This window comes from Hemicordylus capensis, chromosome 5 (assembly GCF_027244095.1).
Source record: "Hemicordylus capensis ecotype Gifberg chromosome 5, rHemCap1.1.pri, whole genome shotgun sequence".
NCBI lineage: Eukaryota > Metazoa > Chordata > Lepidosauria > Squamata > Cordylidae > Hemicordylus > Hemicordylus capensis.
The window spans coordinates 208,203,338-208,230,674 of NC_069661.1; the positions used below are offsets into that span (position 1 = coordinate 208,203,338).

Below are 27,337 nucleotides of genomic sequence, written 5' to 3' on the forward strand. Positions count from 1 at the left end.
CTATTGTTAAGGTTCCAGGCATCCTACAACAACATCTACATATGTAAAACCTGGTAAAGGGGAGTGAGTGTTTCCAAAAGGTAACAGACATTTCTTATGTCAAGAAACAGGCATGCAGAGCAGGATTGGCTTACCCTTGCATCTGCACCCATGGAATTCTCCACTGAGATAAGTGACACAAAGAGCAGAATCTTCCCCTCTCCAACACAATAAAGGCTTACTGATAAACAAACAGAAACCAAGGGCAGTTTTGTAACCTGAATTTGAGCACTTGTGACAGGATTTGTGCTGCTGAAGTTTGTTTATGGACTGAAAATGGAGGGAGGCTGGGTTTGGGGGCAGGCAGGCAAGGCTTAACACCTCCTCTTCTGGCAGGCTCTTTCTGAAGCTGATCAGGACTGCTTGAAGTTAAAAAAAAAAAACCCATGAAAGTGCAAGTTTTGAAAAAAGCTGAATTATTGGCAATGGCTCCTTCACACATCATGGGAGGAGCATCGGGGCATACCAGAAAGCTCAGTTAAAAAAAAAAAAAAAGCCACCGCAACTAGAGGATTTTTAAAGCCCAGACATAATTTGGGCTAAAGTAGAATGCGCAGCCATAATTCGGGGGAAAGCAGAATAGTGTGTGAACTGGTCCTTGATAGCATACTGCGACTTCGGGGCAAATCCAGCTGATATGTGAACTTGCACCCTCCATTCCAGAGGGGATGCAAACTAAAAGCCAATGCCATGTGTGTAAAAGTCCCAGGTAATTTTTTTTTTTAAACTGGTATGGGCATAACCATATCACCCTCTGATGTGTTCAAATCCCACTGCTGTTCAAGGCACAGCAGGAGCTGGTAAAATGTTGGCAGTGCTGAACAGATGACTTAGGAACTGGAATCTCTCACTAGGCCAAGGTTTCTTTTCAGATTCTTGCCAATGTCCTCACCAATATCTGAATCCTCATTTGAGATAATGAAATAACCTGGGCAAACACTGTCTCGGATACGTTGCCTGCTAGGTTTCAGTGATGTATCTAAAACTGGCATGGTGATCTCATTCAGAAATAAGTGTGTGTAGCTGGCAATGTTTTAGTTACTGTTGACCTTACATTAAGCAACAAAGATGACTGTGGGTAGAAGGAAAGTAAATTTAACCATCACTGACTGTGTATTCTGTGTATTTTTAAAGTGCTCTTGCAAGTACTAAGAACATCTTGTTTGATCTTGTAAGATAAAGGCTATTAAACCTTTAATGAAAGGCTTCCTCAAGGGATGATATACAAAGTGTTCCTAAAATAGAAATCCTTTCTCTACAGGGTCAGTAGCAAACATGTTCTAGTTGCTAGATTGGCATTTGTGAATAGCATGAATCAAAGGAGTTCTTTCTTGGAGCATTATGAAAGGTAAGGCATCATTTAAGAGCAGGTGATTATACACCTCCCCACTACAATGATGCTGAGTTACTCCACATGCTGTTGCATTTGGGACATACAGCTGAGGGATGAAAGCATGTTGCAGCATTTTGGATGAATGAGGAGAGCAAAGGGCTCACCAGAAGTGTCCAGATAAGTCTCTGGTTTTTAAGGGTACTGGCAAGGGCAGTTTCCACATGAGGTGAACTGAGCCAAACACTCCAGGAACATCTTGGGAGGGGGGGCCTGCCACCCCCTGGGTAGTTGATGGCTCCAAGCAGGCTGAAGCTGGCATAATTCCACCCCTGTCTGCCAATCTCAGGCACCACTCTTAGAATGTGCCGCCTCTGAGAGCAGGCAGGAGGCTGTACAGGCTTTCCCACATTGCCTAGGTAGCTGGTGGCAGCAGCAACATTCTCCAACCCTTGCTTGGAAGCAAGGTCAGTTCCTAGCCACTCTCAAAATGTGTCACCATCATATCTGAGAGTAGATGGGAAGGGAGGCTGCTTGTGCTTTTCCAAGATGGCCTGGTAGCCAGTAGTGGAAGTGAGGGCTGGAGAATGCTAATGCCATCACCTTCACTGGTTATTGTGGCAGCTTGGAGATAGAAACTACATACTTAGGTTTCTTTCTCCTCACAACAACCCTGTGAAGTAGGTTAGGCTGAGAGAGAAGTGACTGGCCCAGAGTCACCCAGCAAGTATCATGGCTGAATGGGGATTTGGACTCAGGTCTCCCTGGTCCTAGTCCAGCACTCTAACCACTACACCATGCTGGCTCTGTAATCATATAAGTTGGCTGTTGTGTACTAGGGGTATGCATGAGCCAAAATTTGCAGTTCAGTTTGACAGAATTTAAACCGAACCGCTGATCCATGAACTGGTTTGGTCGAACCGATCAGCCAGTCCTGTCCATTCGACCAAACTGGTTCGGCGGTTCAAGGGGCTATGCTTGTAAAAAGGAATCCACTAGCTTAGGTGGATTTCAAAAGGGCTAAACACATATTCACAGGGGACAAATCTATCAAACTATTAGGCCTCCAGGCTTAGATGCACTATGCCACTGAATACCAAGTGATGGGGAGAAACAGTATGGGAGGACTGAGCTCTCCAGAAACTACCTTTTGATCATTGTGAGAAACAGGATGCTGGACTAGAACGACCCATGTCTGATACTGCAGTGCTTTTACTTTCTCATGCTTTTAAGACTTTCATTTTTGAAGAAAGAATTTATTCCTCAGCATTTCCTATGCAGATCATTAATCTGTGTCTCTCATATTATTAATCTGTGTCCCTCATGTTATTACAGACTAATTAAGTTTGTTCATGCTTGTTAATTATTCTGGAAAATGTATTAAAGGTTTCCAAAGGCGATTTGATGAAAGAGCCTAATATCTTTAAAATGACACAGAGGTAGAGTTTTATTAGTGGGTTTCATGCTACTTTATTAATTTTCCTTTCTATCCTTTGGACTTTTTCTCTGCAAGACTAGTTAGGGCAGCTTGGGACATAGAAGTGAAGGGGAAAGAAATGGAAATGACTTATGCTTCCTCTTTTCACACTTCCTGCATAGTATCTGGAGCAGAAATTTATGCATTTTCCCTGGGGCGAGTTGTCCTGACCACAAGGGAGATATACCAATTTCTGCTTCAAGCCTTGCACAAGATGATGAAAAGAGCCAGAGAGAGCAACTTGTGTTTCCTCTCACACTGCTTCTGCCATAATGTCCAAAGCACCCTTAGACATTCACTGTTCGTCAGCTGTAAATACTCACCAGTCCCTGTCTGCAATTTTCTTCATTGTAATTCCACAGAAAATATGATTAATACATAATTAATTGAATGTGGAAATCACATCTGTGGAAATATCATCAATTGGATTCTAAATGGACTCCCTAGCTTCCGAAAGGAAAGTGGAAGTCAAGCTGTCATGTAAAAATTCTTTTTAAAAACAAAACCAAACCATTTTTGGTATTTGATCATGTGCACATAAAGATAATCTTAAAAATATGTGTTTGAGTTCTTTTTGTTTTTGTTTTCTCCAGTTAACCATTAGCATAAATATATAGAGGCTATCCTCATGAGCAGCCTAATCCAGGCTTGGGCGGCACAGCCTGGGTTTGGCTGCTCATGCGCAGCTCTGGGGTTGAGGCTGATCTTGGTGCTGTGACGGCGCTGGAGTCATGTGTGTGCTTTGGCTGCATGAAGCCCGAGTGCACACAGAGTTGGGGCCTCGAGCACTTGACTCACGGGGGAATCCCTAAATGCACCATGCTGCTCACATGGTGCATTTAGGCATTACTGGAGACTGGGACTCAATTTCCTGGCCTACAGAGATTTGCGCTGCTAGGAGCAGAGGAATCAAGTGGGTAAGTGAGCAGGGTGGATCATGTGGGTACATGAGCAGTGCATCCCACACATCTCCTGGAATTGTCTGGGGGGAAGGTAAGCTTGATCTTGTCTCCCCCCCCCCCGCCCTTGCCACCTGCAAAAAATAGTCATGTGCACAACCTTATTGGCTGACATCCCATGCAGAGTAACATGGGCAGTTCTCAACTGCCCACACTGCTGAGGGCATCTAAAACAGCATCTGTGGTGTTGTGCAAGAGCACTCTTGCACTAATATGTAAAACTGAGCAAACACAGTTCTGTGGTGCTATGGCCATTGAACATAATGACCACAGTGTTGTGGATGCATGATCGTACAGTGTTAGTATTCACATAAGAGGGCTCTTGTGCAACACTACAGGCATTGTTTTAGACACCTGGAGTGTCATGTCCTATATACTCAGCCACAGTCTCATATATACTAGTGCAGTCTATTCAATTACATTATAACTATTTTCAGAAAAAGAATAACTCCTATAGAATATAAATCTACATAAATGCTTCAGAAAGTCACAGAAACAAATGTCTATTTTCTGATTTGACACTGTGGTTTATATTTAGAGATGTTACAGGACACACTACATCAGAGAACATACTATCATTGAACTGTGTTTGCTTGCTTTGGTGTTTCAGCTGTCTATTTTCTCTATCCAATTTCTGGTGAAATGCCTAGAATGATTATTTGTTTAGTAGAGTTTACACTACCCAGAGTCAGGGTGGACCTTGGCAAATGGCCCTCTGTGGTCTCTCTCCAGTTCATGGTGTAGTTTTCCTTAGCAGCTGCGATTGAAATAAATGAAGCAGCAACAGAGGAAATCTCCTAGCTCAGACAGTTACTCTTTCACTGCTTTCTCCTGGTGTCTTCCACCAGCAAATAAAAGCTTTCTCCTATAGCAGTGTCTCCCCTAATTATTTTCATTTCATTTCATTTTTGTGAGTAGAGTGAATTTCGTTCTGGGTGGCAGTATCAAGGCAGTGTGCACACATGTGCATTATTCTGTGCCATTATAGAACACACAAACGCATGCACGCACACACAAAATATGGAAGGAAAGAAGTGTATCTTACCATTCTATTCATAAAAATGGATTTGTACTTTCTTTCACTTCACATTAAAATATAATAAAAACTTTTAGCTTAGCATCTCAACAATGTGAAATGAAAGAAAGTACAAATCCATTTTTATGAATAGAAACTATCTGCAAAGAGGCTGGATCATGGGTAGCACTGGACTGAAAACATTCAGTTTTCTCAGTGTCGTGGATTAAATGTTTGTCTAAAACAATACAAAAGATCAGGAAAAACTGTAATATGGTCCTAGGTTAATAATATATAACTACAAAATCTAAGAATATAAATGGGTATTTTAATAATGAAGGTTAATAATGCTGCATAAAATGATTTAAAACTTAATAAGGTTTGTTTTTTAAAGTCATATTACATTAAAAGTCCTCATACATGTGCTGTTTAGGTAATTAGTTCAAATATTGTAAAAGTCCTCAGACATATAAGAACATAAGAACAGCCCTGCTGGATCAAGCCCAAGGCCTATCTAGTCCAGCATCCTGTTTCACACAGTGGCCCATCAGGTGCCTCTGAGAAGTCCACAGGCAAGAGGTGAGCACATGCCCTCTCTCCAGCTGTTGCTGCCCAGCAACTGGTAATGAAAGGCATCGTGCCTCTGAAGCTGGAGGTGGCCCAAAGCTACCAGACTAATAGCCATTGATAGACCTGTCCTCCATGAATTTGTCTAAGCCCCCTTTTTAAGCCATCTAAGCTGGTGGCCCTCACCACATCCCATGCCAAAGAATTCCATAGATTAATTATGTGCTGTGTGAAAAAGTACTTCCTTTTGTTGGTCCTAAATTTCCCGACCTTCAGTTTCATGGGGTGACCCCTGGTTCTAGTGATGTGTGTGAGGGATAAAAATTTCTCTCTGTCCACCCTCTCCACTCCATGCATTATTTCATACTCCTTGATCACCTTAGTCACCTCTTTTCCACGGTAAAGAGCCCCAGATGCTGTAGCCTTGCCTCATAAGGAAGGTGCTCCAGGCCCCTGATCATCTTGGTTGCCCTCTCTTCATCTTTTCCAGTTCTACAATATCCTTCTTAAGATATGGTAACCAAAGCTATACACAGTACTCCTGTTATGGCCACACCATAGATTTGTATAAGGGCATTATAATATTAGCATTTTTATTTTCAATCCCCTTCCTAATAATTCCTAGCATGGAATTAGCCTTTTTCACAGCTGCTGCGCACTGAGTCAACAATTGCAATGAATTGTCCACCACAACCCCAATATTTCTCTCCTGGTCAGTCACTGACAGCTCAGACTCCATCAGCGTATATGTGAAGTTGGGTGTTTTTGCCCCATTTTACACTTTATATTTGCTTACATTGAACCACATTTACCATTTTGTCACCCACTCCCCTAGTTTGGAGAGATCTTTTTGGAGCTCCTGGATTCCACTTCCCTAAATAGTTTAGTGTCATCTGCAAATTTGGCCACTTTGCTGCTTACCCCGACTTCTACATCATTTATGAACAAGTTAAAGAGCACTGCTCCCAGTACCAATCCCTGGGGGACCCCACTTCCTACCTACCTCCATTGTGAAAACTGTCGATTTCTTCCTACCATCTGTTTCCTGTCCTTCAACCAGTTACCGATCCATGTATGAACCTGTCCCCTTAACCCATTACTGCTAAGTTTACTCAAGAGCCTTCGGTGGGGAACTTTGTCAAAAGCTTTTTAGAAGTCCAAGTATACTATGTCGACTGGATCACCTTTATCCACATGCCTGTTGACACTCTCAAAGAATTCCATAAGGTTAGTGAGGCAAGACTTGCCCTTGCAGAAGCCATGCTGGTTCTCCTTCAACAGGCTTTTTCTTCTATATGTTTTTGTCTTTAAGATGCTTTCCATCAATTTATCCAGCACCAGAGTTAAACTGACTGGTCTGTAATTTCCCAGATTTAAGGCCTTATCCTCCTTAATAATCCCTTTCACACCCTCATCATCTAAAGGTTCAATCGCCTCCCTGGCAGGTTTCCTGCTTCTGATATATTTAAAATGTTTCTGTTATTCCCCTTCACACTTCTAGCTATATGCTCCTCAAGCTCTTTTTTGCATCCCTTATTGTCTCCTTGCATTTCTTTTGCCAGAGTTGATGTTCCTTTCTATTCTATTTCTATTCTATTTCTATTCAACATTCAGAGTTGATGTTCCTTTCTATTCTCTACAATATCCTTCTTAAGATATGGTAACCAAAGCTATACACAATATATTCCTTCCATTTTCTGAAGGAAGTCTTCTTCCCTTTTATAGCTTCCCTGACTCTACTTGTTAGACCCGCTGGTGTCCTCCTGAACTTGGTGGTACATTTCCTCCTTCTTGGTATACATTCCAACTGAGCTTCTAGTATTGTGGTTTTAAATAAGTTCCATGCTTTCTGGAGTGATTTGACCCTCCTGACTTTTCCTTTCAGCTTCCTTTTTACCAGTCCTCTCATTTTTGAGAAGTTTCCTCCAATGCATCTGTGTTGGAATTTCTTGACAATTCTCCACTTGCATATAGGCTGAGCTGGATCACACTATGGTCACTGCTATCCACACTATGGTCACTGCTATCCAATGCTTCTGCAACTCTGATATCTCACACCAAGTCAGGGGCGTAACTATAATAGGGCAAGGGGAGGCAGTTGTCTGGGGGCCCACTGCCTTCGGGGGCCCCCAGAGGCAAGTCACATGACTGACTCCCCCAGCTGTGCACCCACCCGGGCTTCCTTCAGTTGTATTCATCCTCTGAAATTGATGTGAGTGTTAAGACCTGGAGCTACCAGAACAGCATGTCTTTCTCTAGTACCATTAAATGACTTGCATCGTCCACAATTTACAAAACCTTAAAAAAAAAATTAGGATGAAGTTCTGTTGTGGCATATATACATCTTTTACATGATCCCCACCACACGTTAAGGTCATCTGAGGAGGTCCGTCTCCAGACTCAGAGGCGGGCCTTCTCAGTAGCTGCTCCCGGGCTGTGGAATGCACTCCCAGCAGAAATTCGCAATCTTAATTCCTTACTGACCTTCAAGAGAGCCCTTAAAACCCATCTGTTTGGCCTGGCCTTTCAGGGTTTTTAATTAGCTTTAATTGTTTTAATGCTAACCTGGTTTTCTGAGTTTTAATTGTTCTGATAGTTTGTTTTAAAGATGTTTTTTAATTGGTGTTCATATTTATATTTCTGTTTTAATTGTTATTGGTTTTAATGGTTTCTGTTTTTAATTGTAAACCGCCCTGAGCCATTTTGGAAGGGCAGTATAAAAATCAAATCAAATCAAATCAATCAATCAATAAATCATTATACCACTATTCAGCCTCATTTAAGATTTCTTTACTTCATGAGCTGAGCTTCATTGGGGGTGTGTGTGTGTGGATTTTAAAATCTTGTCTCTGGGCCCACTCCAACCTTGCTACACCCCTGCACCAGGTCCTGGGCACCACTCAGGATTAAGTCCAAGGTCACCATCTCTCACCTAATTTGAATCAAAAGGAGTCTGGAAGCGCTGTGCCCTCATGAGAACAATACATGGAAAGTCACTGAGTTAATGTAGTTATCATTAAGTACACTGACTTTATGAGGATCTATAAGGGCCAAACTCACTCGGAATCACAAGACTACATAATCTAGTTAAGATATGCCTGAGGACGTTTAAGATACTTGAACTAATTACCCGACCAGTATATGTATGAAGACTTTTAATGTATTATGACTTTTTACAAAGTTTTAAGCCATTATATGCAGCATTGTTATCCTTTACTATTAAAATACCCATTTATATTATTATCTTTTGTAGTTATACAAAAGATCAGTTTTTCCTGATCTTTTGTAGTGCTTTGGTTTACCTTTTGGATCAGGCTCATACCCTGCTTTGTTTTGTGCACCGAATGTTTGTCTGCATGCAGCTATTAAAGAAATAATGCAGAGATGTAAGTTTTGGGCGGTATGAAAATATGTTAAATTAAAATAAATAAATAAATAAATAAATAAATAAATAAATAAATAAAAGCACAAAAGCTTTCTCAAAAAGGTTTCCTGAAACACTGCAGACATGGGGAGTGCCAGGTGGGGCTGCCCACCAAAGAAGTAGCTCACTAACCTGCCACCCCCACAATTGCTGGATCCTTGTAGTAACTTGAAGGAAAAGCACTTCTCACATACTTCAAAGCAAAAAAAGATCTTTTCTTTATCATTACTGGTGTGTGTGTGAGTGTGTGTGAGATAGAGAGGGAGGGAGGGGGGAGAGAGAAGAGTTTGGACATTATGTTTGGGAGCATTTATATGAATTAAAAAACCATTATATTTAGGGATAGTGGTATTTTATGTCCAGCACCATTCATGTTTATCATAACTTTATGCTCCTTCCAGTTGCCCTGGCCTTTCCTCCCATCCCTGTACTGTAATCTAGTGTAGATCAGGGATTTTTTTTAAAAAACAAAAACTAGCCCAGGAATATTTAAGTAGCAAGCACACACTTTAAGCCTCCCATTCCACTCTCTTCTGCTAAAATAGAAACAGCTTGGCTAAGCCTGAATGCAACTCATCTCTATTAATGTGATCATCTCCTCCAATTAACAAGATACAAAGTATAATCTTCTTTACTATTCAATGCTGTGCAAAATGTTCTAACAGTCCAAACCGGGACAAAATAATGAGCACAAAACAACCAAGGAAACATATGCATTCACCTAAGAAGGCAAAGTTTTAAAAATCAATACCCAGTGATTGTCTATGCTTAGACATATAATTTATAAAGTAACTTACAGCCTGCCAGGTGCCAGCTCTATAATACCTGCAATGCCAGCTCTGTCCCTGGGAAGGATGCCTTTCTCCCTGCGGTCTTTCTCCCTGCTGCTGCCACATTCTGGCAGGGAAATCAGCTCTCCCCCTCTTACTGCAGCAAGAGCCTATTGGAAATGGTGAAGTGCGTGCATGTGCCCTCATGCCATTATCAAGGAGCACATGCTCCTACCACCATTTTCAGTACGGGTCTTGCTGCAGGCAGAGCAGGAGAATCAGCTTTCTCGCTTGCACGAGAAAGCCAATTTTCCCACTCTGGATGCAGCAAGACCAAACATGGCGGCAGCAGGGAAAAGATGGCAGTGGGAGTAGGAAAAGGCATGAGAAGCCAGAAGCCCTTCTCAGCACAGGGTGAGACTGAGCGGCTGCTTAAAACCGCTGTGCAGAGGGCTGGGATTTTGCATGTGGGCGCGCAGCCGTGCACCTTAGAGGGTACATAGCCTCAAGGCCCCTGTATCATTGCAGGGGGCCCCGTGAGGAAATTCCCATTTGCAGATGAGATGGGAGAAAGGAGGTGATGATGGAGCTACTCTTATGGTTGAAAGTCAGTCCATCACCATTGTACAAAGGCTATAGATACAGAGGCGGTCTCAGTGATGGCCAGTGGGCACTTCTGAGGGCCCTGGGCTCTCAACAACTGCCCAATGAAGCTGATGCTGGCCCTGATCCATGCCCAGACCCAGTAAGACAAAGAGGGTCTGTGCTAGGAAGTAATGCCAGGTTTGAACCCAAGATAAGAACTAAAGCTAGAAAGCCAATCAGGAGAGGCAAATAGAGCCAAGGACAGTGAGTGGAGTGAACAAGGCAAGAGACTTGGGCTGGACAAAGCAGAGGCTGTAGCAGTACTTGGCCTGGAGCAAGAACTGGGATCTGGCTCTAGGAGGAGCTTCCAAAATGGAGCTGTGGACCATGGAAGGTCAACCTGCACATGGTCGGCTTATTCAGGGAACTGGAGCCCTGCCTCTTCCTGGAGCTGATGTTAATAGCAGTCAGCCTGCACTCCCCCTCTCCCCACTTCTTTATCTACATGACCCCTCTGGTGTCCATGACTTGGCACGAAATAATATGGGAATGCAGCCAGTGGGATTTGGTATTCCTGCTATCCCAGAGAGAGAAAGCAAGAAGGCAAAGGGTCAAGAATGCCCATACCAGTTTAAAAGCAGCCCTAAGAAATGGCTTGTTGAAAAGAAAGGCTAGAAGCCTTTCTATGGAACAGATAAGGTGATTAATGCAGTGTCAACATCCCCAGCTTGAGCGTGCACAAGCCTGGAAAACAAAGGGACGTGTTGATGCCTTTTGGGAGTGCTCAAGGCCAGCAGCCTCCTCTGCTGCACAGAAATTAAGATATGTAACAATGTGATTGCTCAACAATGTCTAATTGTTAACTAATTTAAAAGGAAGAAACGCACCCACCTATTGTCAGCCTGGCAATGTGAATAAGCACAGGGGTCCCTGGCTCTAACTCAATCAAATCTTTTGTTTCCAGCCATTAAGAATTGCTCCCAGTGCAAACATGTGCCCAGCCCTCCTGTAATACACAAATTCTCTATAAGTAGTGTTAGAGAGCTCAGAGGGGAGATTTTTCCCCTCTACCCAAGCTGCAGCGGAAGTGCATAGGTAAGGAGAGCACTGCTAATTAATGTTGTCTGGAGATATGGAGTTAAAGTTTTAAATAAAGTAGTTTATTTAGGAAATCCATCAGGAAAATAGATAAGGCCTACATGCCTTGCTGCTAGCTACATACAGAAACAGGAGAGGGAGAAGAAAGAAGTTTCTCTCTCCAGGTGAGAGAATGAAACCTTAGACCATGCTTTTTCTACTCTACTTCTTCTGAGACTAACAAAGGGGACGTAGAGTAGAGAAAGCATAGTCAGAAAGGTAATGCCATTACTGGCTGTCTCTATCCCTAGAGCCCCTAGTGGTCAATAGGGTTGCTAGTGCTAAGAGTAGATGTCATCAGGAGCTGCATCTCCAACAAGTAGACCCCCATACATGAGGGTGTGTGCGCGTGCTCGCACACCATCATGTGTGTGTCCCCAATACTGAGGATATCTCTACACCAAGTTCAGCTAAGACTCTTCTTGGGTGAATTTGGGGCTTCTTCCACAAATGTGCAACTGTTGGTGATTTGATGGTTTTAAGCTGCCTTCCACTGGGCCAGAACTCTTGCTAACGTGGTCCCTTTCCCCCTTCCCTGCAACTGCCATCAAGGCTGAAGTTCCCCTGAGGTGGGCCAGCTAGAAGTACCCACTCCTTTGGTCTGCCCTGGACCCTTAAACCTTCTCAGCCTTAACAGTGGAGGCTGAGGAGATCCCCCTAATGTGAGCCAGTTGTGAATTTTGCACCCACATCCTGGACTGCCTAGGCTCCTTCTGTTCCTTTGTGGCAAAGCCTATCTGCCTTCTACCTACAGAAGGACGGTCACTGTATTCTAGCTACACAGACAGATCTATAGACTATAACTCTTTCTTCCAGGGGCGTAGCTAGAGGAGAGGGAGCTTGTATTCACCCCTCTCCCTGGTGGCCCCTCAGAGTGAGTGAGATAATGAATAATATGGGGGTGTGTGGAGCTGGGGGACCCTCAGAAGCTAGGGGGCCTGGGTTATTTGAACCCATCCACTTTTTTGTAGCTACACCCCTGCTTTCTTCTCCCTGCATTATCTATCCCCCTATTTCTTCTCCCTCCCCTCTATGCTAAGAGTCCTCTCAAAGACACATTAATTGCCAGCTGAGAGTAAACAGCACCTTGTAGTTGGAGTCTGTTTTTTGTTCTCTGGGAGGTTGTCAACCAACACTTTCTCTCGTGTACCTCTGTACTAAATAAACTTGTTTTTAGAGAAACCTGTTGAGTCTACTACTCCCTTTTGGGTACTCTAACAACATTGACTTGCTTTTATCTACACCAACTATCCCAAATAGAACTTTATGAACATTTGCCTTCAATATGAACTAATTCCCTGCACTCTAGCAAAAGCATGGTCACAGTGCATGATAGTAACCATGCACCCGAGCAAATGAAGTAACATCTTAGACTAGTTCTGATTCATGAAAAGTGCCTGAGCTAGTCTTCCTTCCTGCTAAGTAGGCTCATTGGGAGGCAGGCACTTCAACATTAACTTTGGAGCTCAGTCTTGGCTCAGTGTTGTCTCTGTTTCTGGGGGTGATGGTGAGGGGGGAAATCAGAGGGCCAGCGGGTGGGTGCTGGATCCTCCATGTTGCTGGGTTTTTCTGAAGGAGCTTTGGTGGGAGAGCCAAACTCCAGCTGTTCAAGGGCTATGGTTCCTAAGGAAGCCTCCTCACTGCAGGGAGCCCTGGCTGGGGTTTCTTCTCTTCCTCCCCCAAGGAGACCTCATCCGGGTTCAAGTCTGGGGGGATCCTTCAAGCATGTTTTCAGGGTAGTTTATAAAAGAAAAGACAAAAAACAATAAAATCACAACAATTTAAATATATAGATTACACAATAACTAGGCAGCAGTTGCAAGCAGAATTTAAACAACATTAAACCTTAGAAATCCTCTGAGAATGAAAAGGCCTTTGCCTGGCACTGAAATGAAAACTATATGGCACCAGATGGATGCCTTGGGAGGAAATTCCACAAATAGGGTGCCACCTTCTAGAAGGCCCTCTCTCTAATCATCATTTGCCTCACCCAAGATATGTTTCTGACACTGAAAAAGAACCACTTCTAATACAAGCACATTTTTCACCAATAGCTCCCATTAATGCTCGACTGGCTTTTATTTTTTTAATAGAAAAACATAATAACCTGCAGGAGAGATAACTATAATTCAATCCTGCTTATCTATCCTGGTTAAATGTTGGTTAGCCAGAGTGGTTTGACCAAGATTGCCCTGAAATTCTGCTTACTCACTATCAGTTCCATGGGGTTTGCTGATCCCGATTAACCTTTTAACCAGAATTCTTGTGATTATGAGAACATAGCCTTCTTTTCACCTTTCTTGGCCATATTTCATCCATCCTTCATGTTCAGTGGTCTCTGCAGCAGTGTTCAACACTGCAGTTATACATGGTGACAGTGCTGCTATTCATACAAAGATATAAATATACCTTATACCGAGTCAGGCCACTGATTATTGTGAACTCTGACTGAAGCTACTTCTCCCCAATTGCATACTATCAAGCCATTAAAATCTCCAGGATTCCTTTCAGTAGTATCCTATATATCGATGCCAAGTCCTGGAGACTCCTGGTCCATCCTGCAGGGTGGGCAACCCTGCCACTGGTGAGCAAAGTATTAGCCAAGATCTCCAGAAGAGGCCTTTCCCAATTCTGGTATCAGAGATTCTTTAAAAGGGCGAAGCTATAGGCTGAATCTGGAAGCTTCTTCACACATATTCTTCATCTCTGAGTATGGCTGCTCTCCTTAAGCATTATATGGCCCACTGGCAAAGAGGCAAAGGAAATGAATAACTGGCAGGACTCCTCCCCTTTCTTAAGACTGCTTATAGTTAGCTCTAAATTTATCCATCTTATTTATTTGTTCTTTCTCTGTGTAAACTACCCTGAGTCATTTTTGGAAGGGGGGGTATTAGAAATTGAATGAATGAATTTAGCCTTTCCTTAAAACACCTTTGACAAATCTGACCCGGATGATTCACTTTGAAATTATCAAAATATCATTTTATCTGCCTCATATAAATTCTGTGTCCCTGAAATCCCAAGAGACTTCATTAATGTCTACTATAGTTTTTGATCCTCCTATTTCATTCTTTGTGATTAAAACTCAAAAAGCAGGCTACAGTTCAGTGAAAGAATATATGCAGATATTTCTGGGTTCAATCCCTGGCATTTCCAGTCAACAGTGTTTCAGAAAATCCCTCATGTACTCTTTTCCTTTGAACTCTACAAGAAGACATATTTTTCCTTTATATTCCTTTTAACCTTGAGATCATTTCCTTTTATACTCATAGCTAGCATGATATATTTTGCATCTTCATTCTCCTATATTTCCTGATTTCCCTTTACTACTTTTTGTTCCTTTTCATGCTATGCCATCAATTCTATTTATTTTTCAGTTTCACCTCTTAAGTACTTCCCATATATTCACATGAGTTGTTTCTTGTATATCATGGCTAGGATGCACCCTCCTCATTCATTGCATCTAAGGAGGTTTTATGAACACCAGGCCTTATGGAAGAACTCATGTGAAACTAAGGAAAATTTCAAAAGGAAATTTTTATATGATAGGGGATGTTTACTGTTCAAAGAAAAAAAGTAAACAAAAAATCCCACTAGCCATGCCCAGGTCCTTGGGTGTAAAGTAGCTCTTTGGATGTTGATCCATATAATTTTCTTTATCTTTGTAGTTATGCTGCAATGTCCTCTTAGTATCATATAGTAATAACATTTCTAGAAACTTGCTATTAATCTCTATACTCTCATTTTTCAACATATAATTGCATATAATCAAATTCCCTTGCAGTGCCATCTCTCTTCTGCCAATTCCAGCCGGAATGAACTCAGATAATTAGTTTCTCATAATATGACCAGAGGTTATCTTAACTTCCAACTATCTCATATTACTGTTCATGTAAGAAATATACTGCAATAGGGAGGACACTGTCAGCTTTCTTTTTAATGGTGTTAAATAAGAATATATAGAAATCTTAGTAATAGAGAGAGCCCATTTTGAAACCTTGTGCTTAAAAGAAAAGCCAGCTTCACCCCATGTTTTAACCCAGCCAGGTATTCAGAGCTTGCAAACCTTTTTCTAAGCCACATGCTAAGCTAATTCTAAACCAAGCTAATTCTTCACTAAGCTGCATGTGTTTAACAGCTCCACATATAATGATTTTGTGCCCCCTAGAACAGATGTCAAGATGAAGGGTCAGCATTTGTTAGATTATGAGTAATACTTGTTTAGATTATATTTTTAAAAGACTGGCTACCTTCTAGTAATTTTAGTTATAAGGAATAGGAGAATTATGAAGAGTTAGGAGAGCTGAAATTTCACATTTAAGTTTTTTATTCACATTGTATTTTCCCTGGATATAGGAGTAGTATAAGAGACATACTAAAAATCCAAATCATGTGCTTTTTTAAAAAAAAAGCCACATGGCTTTTGGGGTGATGTCGATGGAAGCATGTGCTTGCTGATGTCACAGGGAGCTGTCAGAATCAGGCCTACGTCACCAGAAATGGTCAGAGGTGAGCCTACGTTAAAAGTCCTGTTACAAGAGAAATGGCGATGCTTAACTGTGGAGCAAGAAACCCCCCAGATTGTTTGACCAGAAGCTTCATTCTTAGAGACACATACTTGTTACTCAGGCTTTTAATTAAGCTGTGCACTTGCTGAAGGGACAAAGGAAAGTTCCCTTTCAAGGTGTTCAGCACAATCTCTGGTTCAGCAGCCATTCACTAATTAAAACTCCAAAGCAAGTCTTTCAGGTGCAGGGGCTTGCAGACAGTGCACACGTTAACTGTCACATCATGTCACATATAGTCAAATAGGACGTTTCCTCCTGTGGTTTATCTCAGCCACAAGACTCAGTTTGTCGAATACAGCATACACCATCTCATATTGATTGTTACTTGAAGGGGCCTGGAAAAACATATTTCAGCTCCCTGTTTTGACCAGGGAATAGCGCCCCCCACATTCTTGGTCTGGAGTAGGGATGTACACAAACTGCAATTCAAACCTCTGTTTGAGCACATTTTGGGAGCGGGGTCTGGGAGTTTTAAGAAAGAGGAGAGCGGGTCCTTACCTGCTCTCCACTGGCCCATGCAGTTTCCTGCTGGGACTGTACATTTCCCTAGAAGTCTGTGCAGCATCAGCATGCACATGGCATCCGCACAGGCACAGGTGCCATTCACATGGTCAGCATTGTGTTGCTGACCACAGAAATGGTACCCGCACATGTGTTGGACCCCATGTGCATGCTGACGTTGCACACGGCTTCTAAGGATGCGTGCTGCCCCAGCAGTTACATGGGACAGCGGAAAGTAGGTCATAAGCAAGGCTGTTCCCATTAGGGCGCTCTGGGTGCTTGTAATATCATTAATATTGTCCACCAAATCTGTAATAGGGGTGTAATACCCCTTTCATAAGCTGAAGAACCACTTCTTTAGCCCTTTGACATATTCAAAGGGGGTATCCTCCGTAATAGTGTCTCAGCTCTGTGGATGCTGCATTTCAACCAGTCCCACTCCCCACTCAGATCCAGGGGCCTTGCTAATTGGATAGTGAAGGCTGAACGAGTGTTCTGGGGGTAAAGCCTTCATGCTGGCACTGCTGGGGAGGGTAACATAAAATTCTCTGTCACCCATTCTATACCAGTTCACAAAGTCTGAAGCAGGCAATCAGTTGTTGAACTTGTCAGGCCAGCCTAGCCACTTGACTAAATGTTATTTTACTTTGCCATAGGCTTTTGTAGCTCAACCTTTTTCAACCCTGTACATCTTGTTCTCTTCCACTTTAACTTTCTGTAATTCTTCAGGATAGAAGCTGCCAAGAACTGCCTGACCCAGGTGATATTTTAACAGGCAGACAGACCTTTCAGCAATTCTGATGACTTGGTCCAATATAAACAATTTTGTGGTGCAGTTCTGTTCATAACCTTTCTCAAAAACGCCTTCTATTTCAGAAATCCCTCCTTTTGTTAGCACAAGAGGCTTGGCTTTTTTGTGGCAAATGCTACCATGAGCTATTTTCCAAACAGCCAGATCATTGGTGGAGTTGGCATCCACAAGCCTGGTTTGAAAGATTCTATGAAAGCTGAGGCTATAGCTCTTTAGGAGCTCAGGAAAGACATTGATATAACTGAATGTGTTGTGAGTGGTAAAATACCTCCACATTCTTGTTCTTAAAGTTCTATTAAATTGTTCTTCCACTCCTGCTTTGACATCATTGTTAGGGATGAAGTGGTGAATCCCATGCTATTTTAACAAGCCACCTACTGGCTTATTTAAAAACCCACTGAGGCAAGCCAAAATGAGGTCTGCAGGGAGAGTGGGCTTAGCCCACTCTCCCCGCAGACGACCAGGCAAGAAGCTCTGGGTGGCCATATTGGCCCCCCACACAACTGCCAGCTCTGTCACAGAGCCAGCGGGGGCTGCAGGGATTGGGGGCCACACGGCCCCTGGAAGTTCCAGGATGCCCCGCGCAAGCCTTCTCTGGAAACAGTTTTAAAAGCCATGGCAACTTCCCTGCCTATTTTGTCTTTTAGAGGTACACCCCAAGCGCATTTATATCCCCAAGTTGTGGATATCCTGTTTCCACCACAGTCAAAATATTCTTGTAGCCCTTTTTGTATTTAGAATTGCTGCATGTATTTAGAAAACCTGCCTGCCATTGTGCATCCACCCTTGAAACAACAGTCTTGTAGGTTTGTGCAGAGTATAAGCATCCTACTCTGAAAGCTAAGTCTCAATTTGCCTTTTACTCAGTGCTTTACTGTGCTGCCTGCTCTCTTGAAATAGCAGATTTACACACACACACCCCAACTCCCCACTCTCCCAGGGGTGTAATGTATTTTATGTAGGCTTTTCTAATGCTCTGCCATGGTGCTGTATAACACAGGTATGAACACATGTATTTAAGACAAAATTATTTTATTGGTCACCATCACTGCAAGCACATGAGATGCAGGATACGTTGACATCCCCTAGGTGCATGTTCTCAAAGGCTTGGACCTGCACAAAAGAGGGCAATGTTTTAATACTGCGGGATAAAAAATAAACAAAGCAAACAAATTAAAACACATCAGGCTTACCAGCTTGTCCAGCTCCTCAAACGGGGTTTGCTCTTCAGGTTTTGTAAGCATGCCACTGTCCACGGTTTCCCTCTCCTCCCCATTTTCAGATGATGAAGGACTGCACGCAGTCCTGCAGTAGGAGGATCCTGGGCTGCCTGAAATTGGTGTCAGGCAATCACACAATATCCAATCTTCACTAGATTTGCAGTACTTACTGTCATACTGAAAATCCCGGGGCCTGGTTGACAAATAAGAATGGCAGCCACACTCATGATCATCAGCAAAGTCTGAGTCTAAATTGCGGCAACAGCCACCATCACACCAATAATAACAAGGCCCCTTCTTCACCCATTTTTCCTACACAGCTTTCATTTCACAGGAACTTCTGTTTCAGAATCTGATGAACTCACACTTCTGTTTTTTGGTGCAGTAACTGGAGGCTCACCAGTTTCCATAGCAGAAGCAGGTTTGGTGTTACAGCACCCACAATTCTAGTTCATCATAGTGGTTCACTGGGAAGGTTGTTTCTGGATCCGGAACCTGGCCCGCAGTAAAAAGAGCCATGAGTTTTCAGGCCTGCTGGATGGTTGGACAGGCTCTTTGGTGTCATATACATGGCCCAGCCTTCACCGGGGTTAATGTTCAGATGTGCTGGTGGTAAAGATAGTCCCACAAGAGTCCTAGTGTCCTCCATTGAGTCCTAGTGTCCTCCATGGTCTATGCAGAACTGTAAAATGGCCTCCTCTAAGCACTCTGCAGCAGGGCCTGTACTTAGAGGAGTCACTTGACACCATTTCAGCCAATAAAGTTACACATAATGGTCACTGCTCCATTATCACGCCTGTGCCATCAGGCCTTTCTGGGCTCCGAAACGTGTTCTTATTAGTCCATGGTGGTGGGGCATGTTTGTTGAGGAGTCACATGCCCACCTTCAGGGCATGCCAGGGCATATTCTGGGGTGAGGGGCAGAACCTCTGGGGCGAGGGCATAGGCCTCATTCTGACCATTTCTGGTGACATAGGCTTGCCTGTGACTGGTAATGTAGGACTGATTCTGACAGCTCCCAGTGACATCAGCAAGCATATGCTTCCGGTGACTTTGCCCCAAATCCACATGGCTTTGATTGTAAACAAAAGCACATAGTTTTTTACAGCTAGCATGTCTCTTATACTACCTATGTGGAATTATTTTGCTCTGGACCAATTCAAATCCATGACCATGTCTACATATAATTTAACCTGAACTGAAATCTGGCTTAATAGTTAGTTTTGATGCAATCCTTATCACTTCATGTGTGGGAAGCATAGTGCAGAGGGGCATAAACCTCCCCTTCTCCACCATGCTGTGACAAAGAGTACTCCAACATGCCAGTCCATTCATTCAGGGTCTCTTATGACCCATCTTGAGGTATTCAGCATCCTGCTGGATAAATGCTAACAATTTCGGTAATTGCTCCTTCACAACCTCCATGTAGAACATCTCTTGCTTTTGCTGCAAGAATTGGCTGTGCTGGGAGCTTAAGATACTCAGGCTGCTAGAAGCTTCAAGATATGGCATGGAAGGCCTCAGCCTGTTCCGCCACAGTACTGCTAAGCCCAGCAAGGGGCAATATTTTAACATTCTGCTGATCTTGAACTAGCAGTCACATCGCTTCAGCATCTATTTTTACTTCTTATACATTGTTCTGTCAGAGCAACCCAAGACACTTCAGACCATGGTCATTGTTCAGGAGATGCACCTTTGAGCAGACTAATCAGATGACAAATTATTATTATTAATAATTATATTATTAACATTTCTATCCCACTTTTCCTGCAAGGACCCCAGAGCATTGTACATGGTTATGTTTATCCTCACAACAACCCTGTGAAGTAGGTTAGGCTGAAAGATAAGTGACTGGCCAAGGGACATCCAGTGAGTTTCGTGGCTGAGTGAGGATTTAAACTCAGGTCTTCCTGGTCCTAGTCCAACACTTTAACCACTACACTCAAAAAGACAGACAAATTAATCTTGTTCTACCATGGCCAGAGAGTTCCTGAACCTGGAAAACTGGGGGAACAATGTTTTTCCCTTGCATTTTTTTGTTAGTTGTGAGATAAGCATGTTGAGATATTCTTGTTTTATGGGGAAAGTGCACATGAGCAATCCTTGCCTGAAATGGATTTTGGGGTTTGAGGATGAAGTGGGAAATTATTCTGGCCCTCTTCCAACCCTGCCATTTTTTCCTACTTAGGTCCACTAAATCTATTTTACTAGATGAGAACAGTTCATTTAGGAGCAATATCCTAGAAAAGCTCAACAGCACTTGTGTCACCAGAAGACTCAGATAACAGCTTTCTTTCAAGTCCCAAGATATGAAATACTGTAGAGTATTCCAGACAGGATAAGTTGGGGAGCCATAAGGAATGTCCACACCTTTAAATGGGAAACACTTCCAAAAGGGTAGCTGTATGAGTTTAATGCAGTCTTGCATCACCTTAAAGATTAACAAATGGATTGTAACATATGTTTTTGTGGACTACAGTCCACTTCATCAGAGGCATGAAGTGTCATCCTTAGTAGGCAGGTATTATACAGGCACAGCAGTGCCTGCATATTGAGATAAGATGTAAAAACTACATTCCACCATAACAAACCCTGAACATTCTATTGGTCATAAAATGCAAAACATATATCCAATCTGCCTGAAATTTGACACAGAGCAAATAGGTGACAAGCACACTACCACCACCACCCACATTCCACGCAAATATCGAAATAACCAAGATTCAGTAGTTTGAAAATTGACTTCTGTGAAGCAAATTTCACTTCTTGGTGACCTATATTTGGCTTGCATAGGAATATAGGTAGCTGCCTTATACTGCATCAGTCATTAATGATGAGAGTTAGCCAAGTCTACTCATTTCAGAGTTGAAGTGTTCCTTAGCCCTTTATCCAATAGCTGGGGTTATGCTGCTAAGGACAGTACAACTCTGTGGTATGCTGCCTCTGAACTTAGGACCCTTTTTGCAACAGTCACTTTGGAGGAAATGGAAAGGTTGAGCCTCCCTTCATTTATGAAGCAACTGTGGGGGAGAAAACAAATAATTAGGCTTATAAGTCAAGCACCAAGGGATTGAAATGCCTCGGAACCAGATTCTCCCACCACAATCTGTAAACAAACCAAGGGCTTAGCTTCCTTTATGCCAGAAGTGACTGCATAGGGGTGGGGCAGGTTAGAATTAGGCTCAGAGACAGCATGCTCCTTTGGCTCATGGCTTCTGCATTTAATTTCCTCCCTCCAACAAAAACATCATAGTGATGTTTGGGCACACCTTGGGCAGCCCAGCCTGGGCTTGGCTGCTCGTGTGCACTGTCGGGATCGGTCCAGATCCTGGCACGGACATGGCCCCAAGCCCAAGTTTTTTACTCAGCCTTTTACCAGGGTTAGAGGGAGCAAATGCACCCTCCTTCTGGGGCCAGGATCGTGTGTGTGCTCAGGCAGCTTGCAGCCTGAGCACACACAGTGTAAGGCACCTAAGAGCGCTCGACTCACGGGGGATTCCCCCAATGCACCATGCTCGTCCAGAGGCTGGGACTTATTTTCCTGGCCTCCAGAGATCCGCGCAGCTTAAGCCACGCACCCACACAGTAACCTACTGATCGTCTAGGGGAAGGTAGGCTCAACCCTGCCTTTCCCCCGCCACCCTCCCCACCCTGGGATCAGTCGTGTGAACGATCTCAGTGGCTTGCAAAACCTAAACAGTTACTTTAGGGATGAAGGACTCAGCCTTCCCCTCATCCCCAAAGCAACCATTCGGTTGAGGGATTAGCCTCAGAGGAAACTTTGTCTAAGTCCAATCCCTTCTTATGATCAGTCCATTGCAGGGGAAAGGGAGGGGCAAAGGAATAGAACTTCTAAGATCCTACTTGTTTCTAATATGTTTCTGAATACTCTATAATTTTCTTAATAAATCTCTCCTTGGTTTAGGATACATAATTTGGGCTTGTGGAACTATGGTGTTTATGTTTGAATGAGACAGTCCAACTGTTCTGCTAATGTATTCTTCCAGGTGTATAGTAAGCCTAGTTAGTTGGAGGGCTACCTGAGGAAAGAACACCAGCATCATAAGAAACTGCTATGTGAATAGATTAGATTTCCAGAATGCTTGGTTATGGTTTTGGTGGCAAGAATGATACCTTCAACAAAATCCACACTGACTATCTCCAGTGGATTCTTGTGATAGCCATTTTGGCCAGATTCCTTGTCTTGTCTTGTCTTAGTCAGGAACCTTGTCTTCCTTCCTTGTCATCCTGCTATCACAGGGTAAATTCAAATGTTTACATGGGAGCAAAACAGTGCTTGCCACCAATTGTATGAACTCAGCTTCCAAATTAGTTGTGCATATGTGTTTCTCATATTAATACATGTTACATTTTAATATGTACAATTAAAACACATTCTGGGTACACTTTTAAAACGGAAGGTGTGAAGCTGCCATTAGATTACTCCTTCAGCTATTTATGATGGAATAAGACTGGGTTAAGTCATGACTTGGGTTGTCAAGTTCATGTTTTGACTTCAATTATTTTTTTAACTTTGCCTAGACCATTATTGCCTAGGTCATTATTCAGGAATTCTATGGCTCCGGAATTATTTATGTCTGATATCCTGGCAATGGCTATTGGTTATTGGAACATGCCTAAAAAAATCCCTTAGGATTACTGATGTAATTTTTCAAATCCATCTTGTGTTATTCTGAATTTCTACTTGTTTCTCAAAATTTCCAAACTTTGATGCAAAGTTGTAATCAGTTATATGCAAAGGCATTTTACAGTAAACTAGTTTTCTCCAGCTCACATTTTGTTCCTGTAACAAATTCTACAGTACTTTTCTGGCTCTGTATAGAGGCTATAGTGGGAATGTAAGAGTTAAATATCTATGTAAAAAATTATGTCCATTAGATCATTAGGTTTCCTAAGTACTTAGACCAGACAAGATGCTATAATTTGCAATTTAGCTGAAGTACTTTAATTGCCTGGGTATAAATCTCTCACTGTCTTAGAAGTCAGCTACATAGCACACTAATCATTGCACTGTTATATCCTTAATATCATAGGGTCCTTTCAGTAAATGCACACTTCTCCATTACCAAAGTTTTACTTCCAAAGGATATATCAGTTCAGTCAGTGACAGATTATCAGAAGCACTATAAATGAATCTCTGAAGCATGGCTAACTCTAAGTGTGGCTTTGAGACAAAATTCTGAGACTAAATTTATTTATAGGCCATCAACAGGTTATCTATAAGGCTTCTGCATTATAAATCTGAGAGTGTCAGGATTTCATTAATGATGTGCACTAATATTCTAAATATATATATATAACAAGTTTTGGAGGAAAAGCAAGATAAATGTTTACATACTACATTTGAAAGTAGCTATAGACAAAAATGAAGAGAAATGACACTCTGTTGGAATAATCTAGATCTTTTCAAATAAAATGCATGGATAAAGAAGTTGCTTTCCTTATTTCATGCATTCAAACAGTTAATCTTGTGAATTTACTTGACAGTTAAATGCTTTAATTCCTTGTAGCCAAAGAAATGTAAACCTCAGGGCTTAATTCTGTGATTCAAAGAATGCCTTAGCAAAGAAGCTTTTTATTGGAAAAATGTATTTGATAGCAGGAAATTATTTTAATATCATTTTAGTTATATATAACATAACATAACATAATATATCTAGTGGGATAATATATTGCCTTAACAGAGCATATATTTCCTCACATATAATATGCTATTTATATTATCCTGATAACTAGATTTTTGCATGAAACATCTAGTAAGACAGACAATGCTACATCGTGTTAAATAGGTGTGTGGCAGTGTTGCTTAGGCAACAGGATAACAAATAAGCATTGGAAGTTGTTTCTGGAAAAAAAGCAGAAAATATGGTAAAGAAGGAACAAAACAAATTTGTAATTAGTTATTGCCTACCTTTATACATCATTATCAAAACTAGTCAATATCATAAATAATATGATTAGTTTAAAAGTCAATTGATGAAATAAGCATATGTAAAATAGATTCCAAAATGTTCAGGAAGGTACTAAATCGCCTCATGTCAAGAAGTAACGAAATATAGCTTTTTAATGTTAGTAGATGCTATTTTTTTCTTAACAGATTACCACTTTTGCATTATTTTAAAAGTGCCATTTGATTTCTTTAACATTCAGGAACTTGGTTACACTATACATTTAGTGAAATATGCTAACAGAAATTTATTAAAGGGACTACCAATATGCAACTGCAGTATCAATCAAAATGTGTAAATCAATTATATGATGCATACATTAAAAATTATGGTTAAAAGTGGAAGTTGTTGGCTATTTTCAAAGCAACTGAGATCATAGTATTTTAAACAGTGATAAGTAATGTACCACATGTTATTGTTCATTGCTCTTATTTTAACTGGTTGTGCAATCATTTGTTTGCATACAAAAATCTAATATTTCATCTGGATCTACTCGAATTTAATCTTTTGTAGCCAATGAAGAAATTGGCATCTGATCTGAGCCTGTTATATATTGAACTTGGGTTGCAACACAAAGGTTTGGGGTGGGGAAAAATAACCTATATGCTACTTGAATAACTTTGGACATCTGGTACTTGCTTACAGAACAATATTACATAAATAGGCACATATCCATACATATATCTATAAGACTCACGATCTGATTCAGAGCCTATTGATAACTTTACTCAATAGACTCACAAATCACAATTCTAGAGTACTAATAATGTTTACATAGCCCCTCAGACTCAATTTTGTAGCTCCTTTAATACTCATTAATAACTGCATACATGGATACCATCTCCCAAAGAACTGCTCCCTAGTTGGAACTTTTAATACTGAATGCTCATCTGTTTAAGTGATTGTACTCCATTATTTTAAATTAAAATATATACAGTTGATTGTATTTTTTTTGCTATGGTGACTTGAACAACAGGTAGAATAGCCTAGTTCTCATTGTGCCTCAAGAAATTATGTTATATCTGATCTGAGTGAAATATTACATGCATGTACAGTATTTAATCCAGGGTATAAATCCTATTGTATGCATAATCTGCCAAGAAGTTAGACTGGGCACTTAGATATATTTTTCAAATGCTGGACTGAGGTGGGGTGGGTGGGAACCATTTAGTAATCAGATTAAAATAAGCTACTTAAAAAGCATGTATGAGAATATCATCATAGTTATTCATATTTTAATCAAATCACTGTTGCATAGTAATAACTGCATTGGCACAAAATAATGCATTTCATATATTGTATGCAAGGGTTTCTTTTTGTAATGACTGTAAGCAGATAAAACATCTGACTTCACAACTAAAAAAGACAGTGATCTGATAAGAATAGATTCTGCACAACAGTTGCGGTGAGTGTTACTACAGCTATAATAGGCATTGGAAGGTGTCTATAAAAAGGTTGGAAACTGTTTTATTAGCGAACCTACACCCCCCCCTCCCCATGCCTATATTCATTTCATAGGAAGCTGATGCAGAGTAGGCTTAAGGCACTATACAAAATGTGTACACTGTGATCAGAGATATCTGACTTGTCCATCTCTGTTAATTCATTAAGTGTAGGTGGTTTGGTGTGCATTTAAAGGAACAGGCATTCATTTTCCTGCACTAGGAATAGAATCCTTTTGTAAAGCCCCAATATGTTGCTTCTTTATTAGGATATTCAGAATTTGGGTATAGAGATAATAACCAGTAATTTGTTAACAGTAAATCTATGTAACAACCTGTGATCTGTCCCTATAGGGATGTGTGCAGTTTTCATACACAGAAGAGCTGGCTCACCCCAAGGCAATCTGGGAGTATTATGCCTTTATTTATTCTTTTTTTTTTTTTTTTAAGATTGGGAATTAAGTTATGAAGCAAAATCTCCTCACTCACACTGATTACAGATAGGATTATATTAAATGTTTATCCTAAAACACATATTGCACAGCACAAAATAGATTCTCTTTCTTCTGTATCAGATCTCACGAGGTACAGGATCAAACATCAGTATACACTATTATACACAGAAGATCACTTACCATAAACTGAACATTGTCAAATCCATTCGCCAGCAAGTGATTCTCATACTGAGGTAGCCCGATATTTTCCAGCCATTGTCCCACAGTCTGGACAGGGCATCTGGGTGCTGAAAGAGTTTGAGAAGGGAGGCGTTTTAGCAGTGAGTATCCATCCACAGGATAATAACGATGGTCCTGGGCTGAGAGGTGGCATTGCCACATTGTGTTCCGGGAGAAGTTGGTATCAAAGGAGCCCGCCAGCTTGTCAGATTAATGCTTCCAGCAAGTAAGAAACTCAGAAGGAGCACATAGTTTCCGGGGCAAGCTATAGGGTAAGATCTGCTCCTAGCTCGACATTTCATAGGTATTAATCTCTACTACAGACCAGTACGTCATGCGGTGGGGCGGGAGGGGGAAAAAGGCATATCAAGCTGTCAGCTAAGCTGGTTTCCGTTATATGTGATTGTTGGAATACTCCACAATGAGCAATGCGCTGCTAACAGCAAGAAATCTTTTATCAAGTACTCCTACACTCATCAGTATGCAGCTCCATGCGCCTTGCTCCCCCTCGCTCGCTCCCCTTCATTACCCAGCCTAGGCTACACCTCGCATTTTCAATAATAGCCATCAGATAAGGCAGATTTTTTTGTCTGCAAGCTGTAAGCTTGCTGCTGCTGCTGCCTCCACCTACACACCCATCCAAGCGTCAATCTTGAATGATGAGAGCAGTCAAAACAAATGCAGAAAATAGCAGGTCATCAGAGGCAAGCGAAAATGCTCAAATCTGAATAAACCCTTCCCACCAGTTATACATTAGAGAGATCTGCTTGTTGTAGATTTTTTACGTTGCAGAAGACATCGGGAGATACAAAGCAGTGACTGTAACCTATGGTATGGTTTACTATTTGC

The 27,337-nt window shown here is 41.7% G+C and overlaps 1 protein-coding gene across 14 annotated transcripts in view; it reads right to left on the reverse strand.

Annotated features, from left to right (window-relative positions):
- The window catches only part of ANKS1B (ankyrin repeat and sterile alpha motif domain containing 1B), a 595,071-nt gene that overhangs the window by 272,688 nt on the left and 295,046 nt on the right, over positions 1 to 27,337 (reverse strand). For 9 of the 14 annotated variants that reach the window (XR_008307633.1, XM_053251588.1, XM_053251587.1 and 6 more), the window contains one exon: positions 26,450 to 26,556. Coding sequence is in view for 13 of the 14 variants with exons in the window: in XM_053251588.1 (XP_053107563.1) it covers positions 26,450 to 26,556 (107 nt within the window). In the remaining variant the exon portion in view is untranslated. Of the gene's footprint in view, positions 1 to 26,449; positions 27,092 to 27,337 lie in introns of those variants that run through there. The other 5 variants (XM_053251593.1, XM_053251590.1, XM_053251592.1 and 2 more) reach the window with 4 other exon arrangements.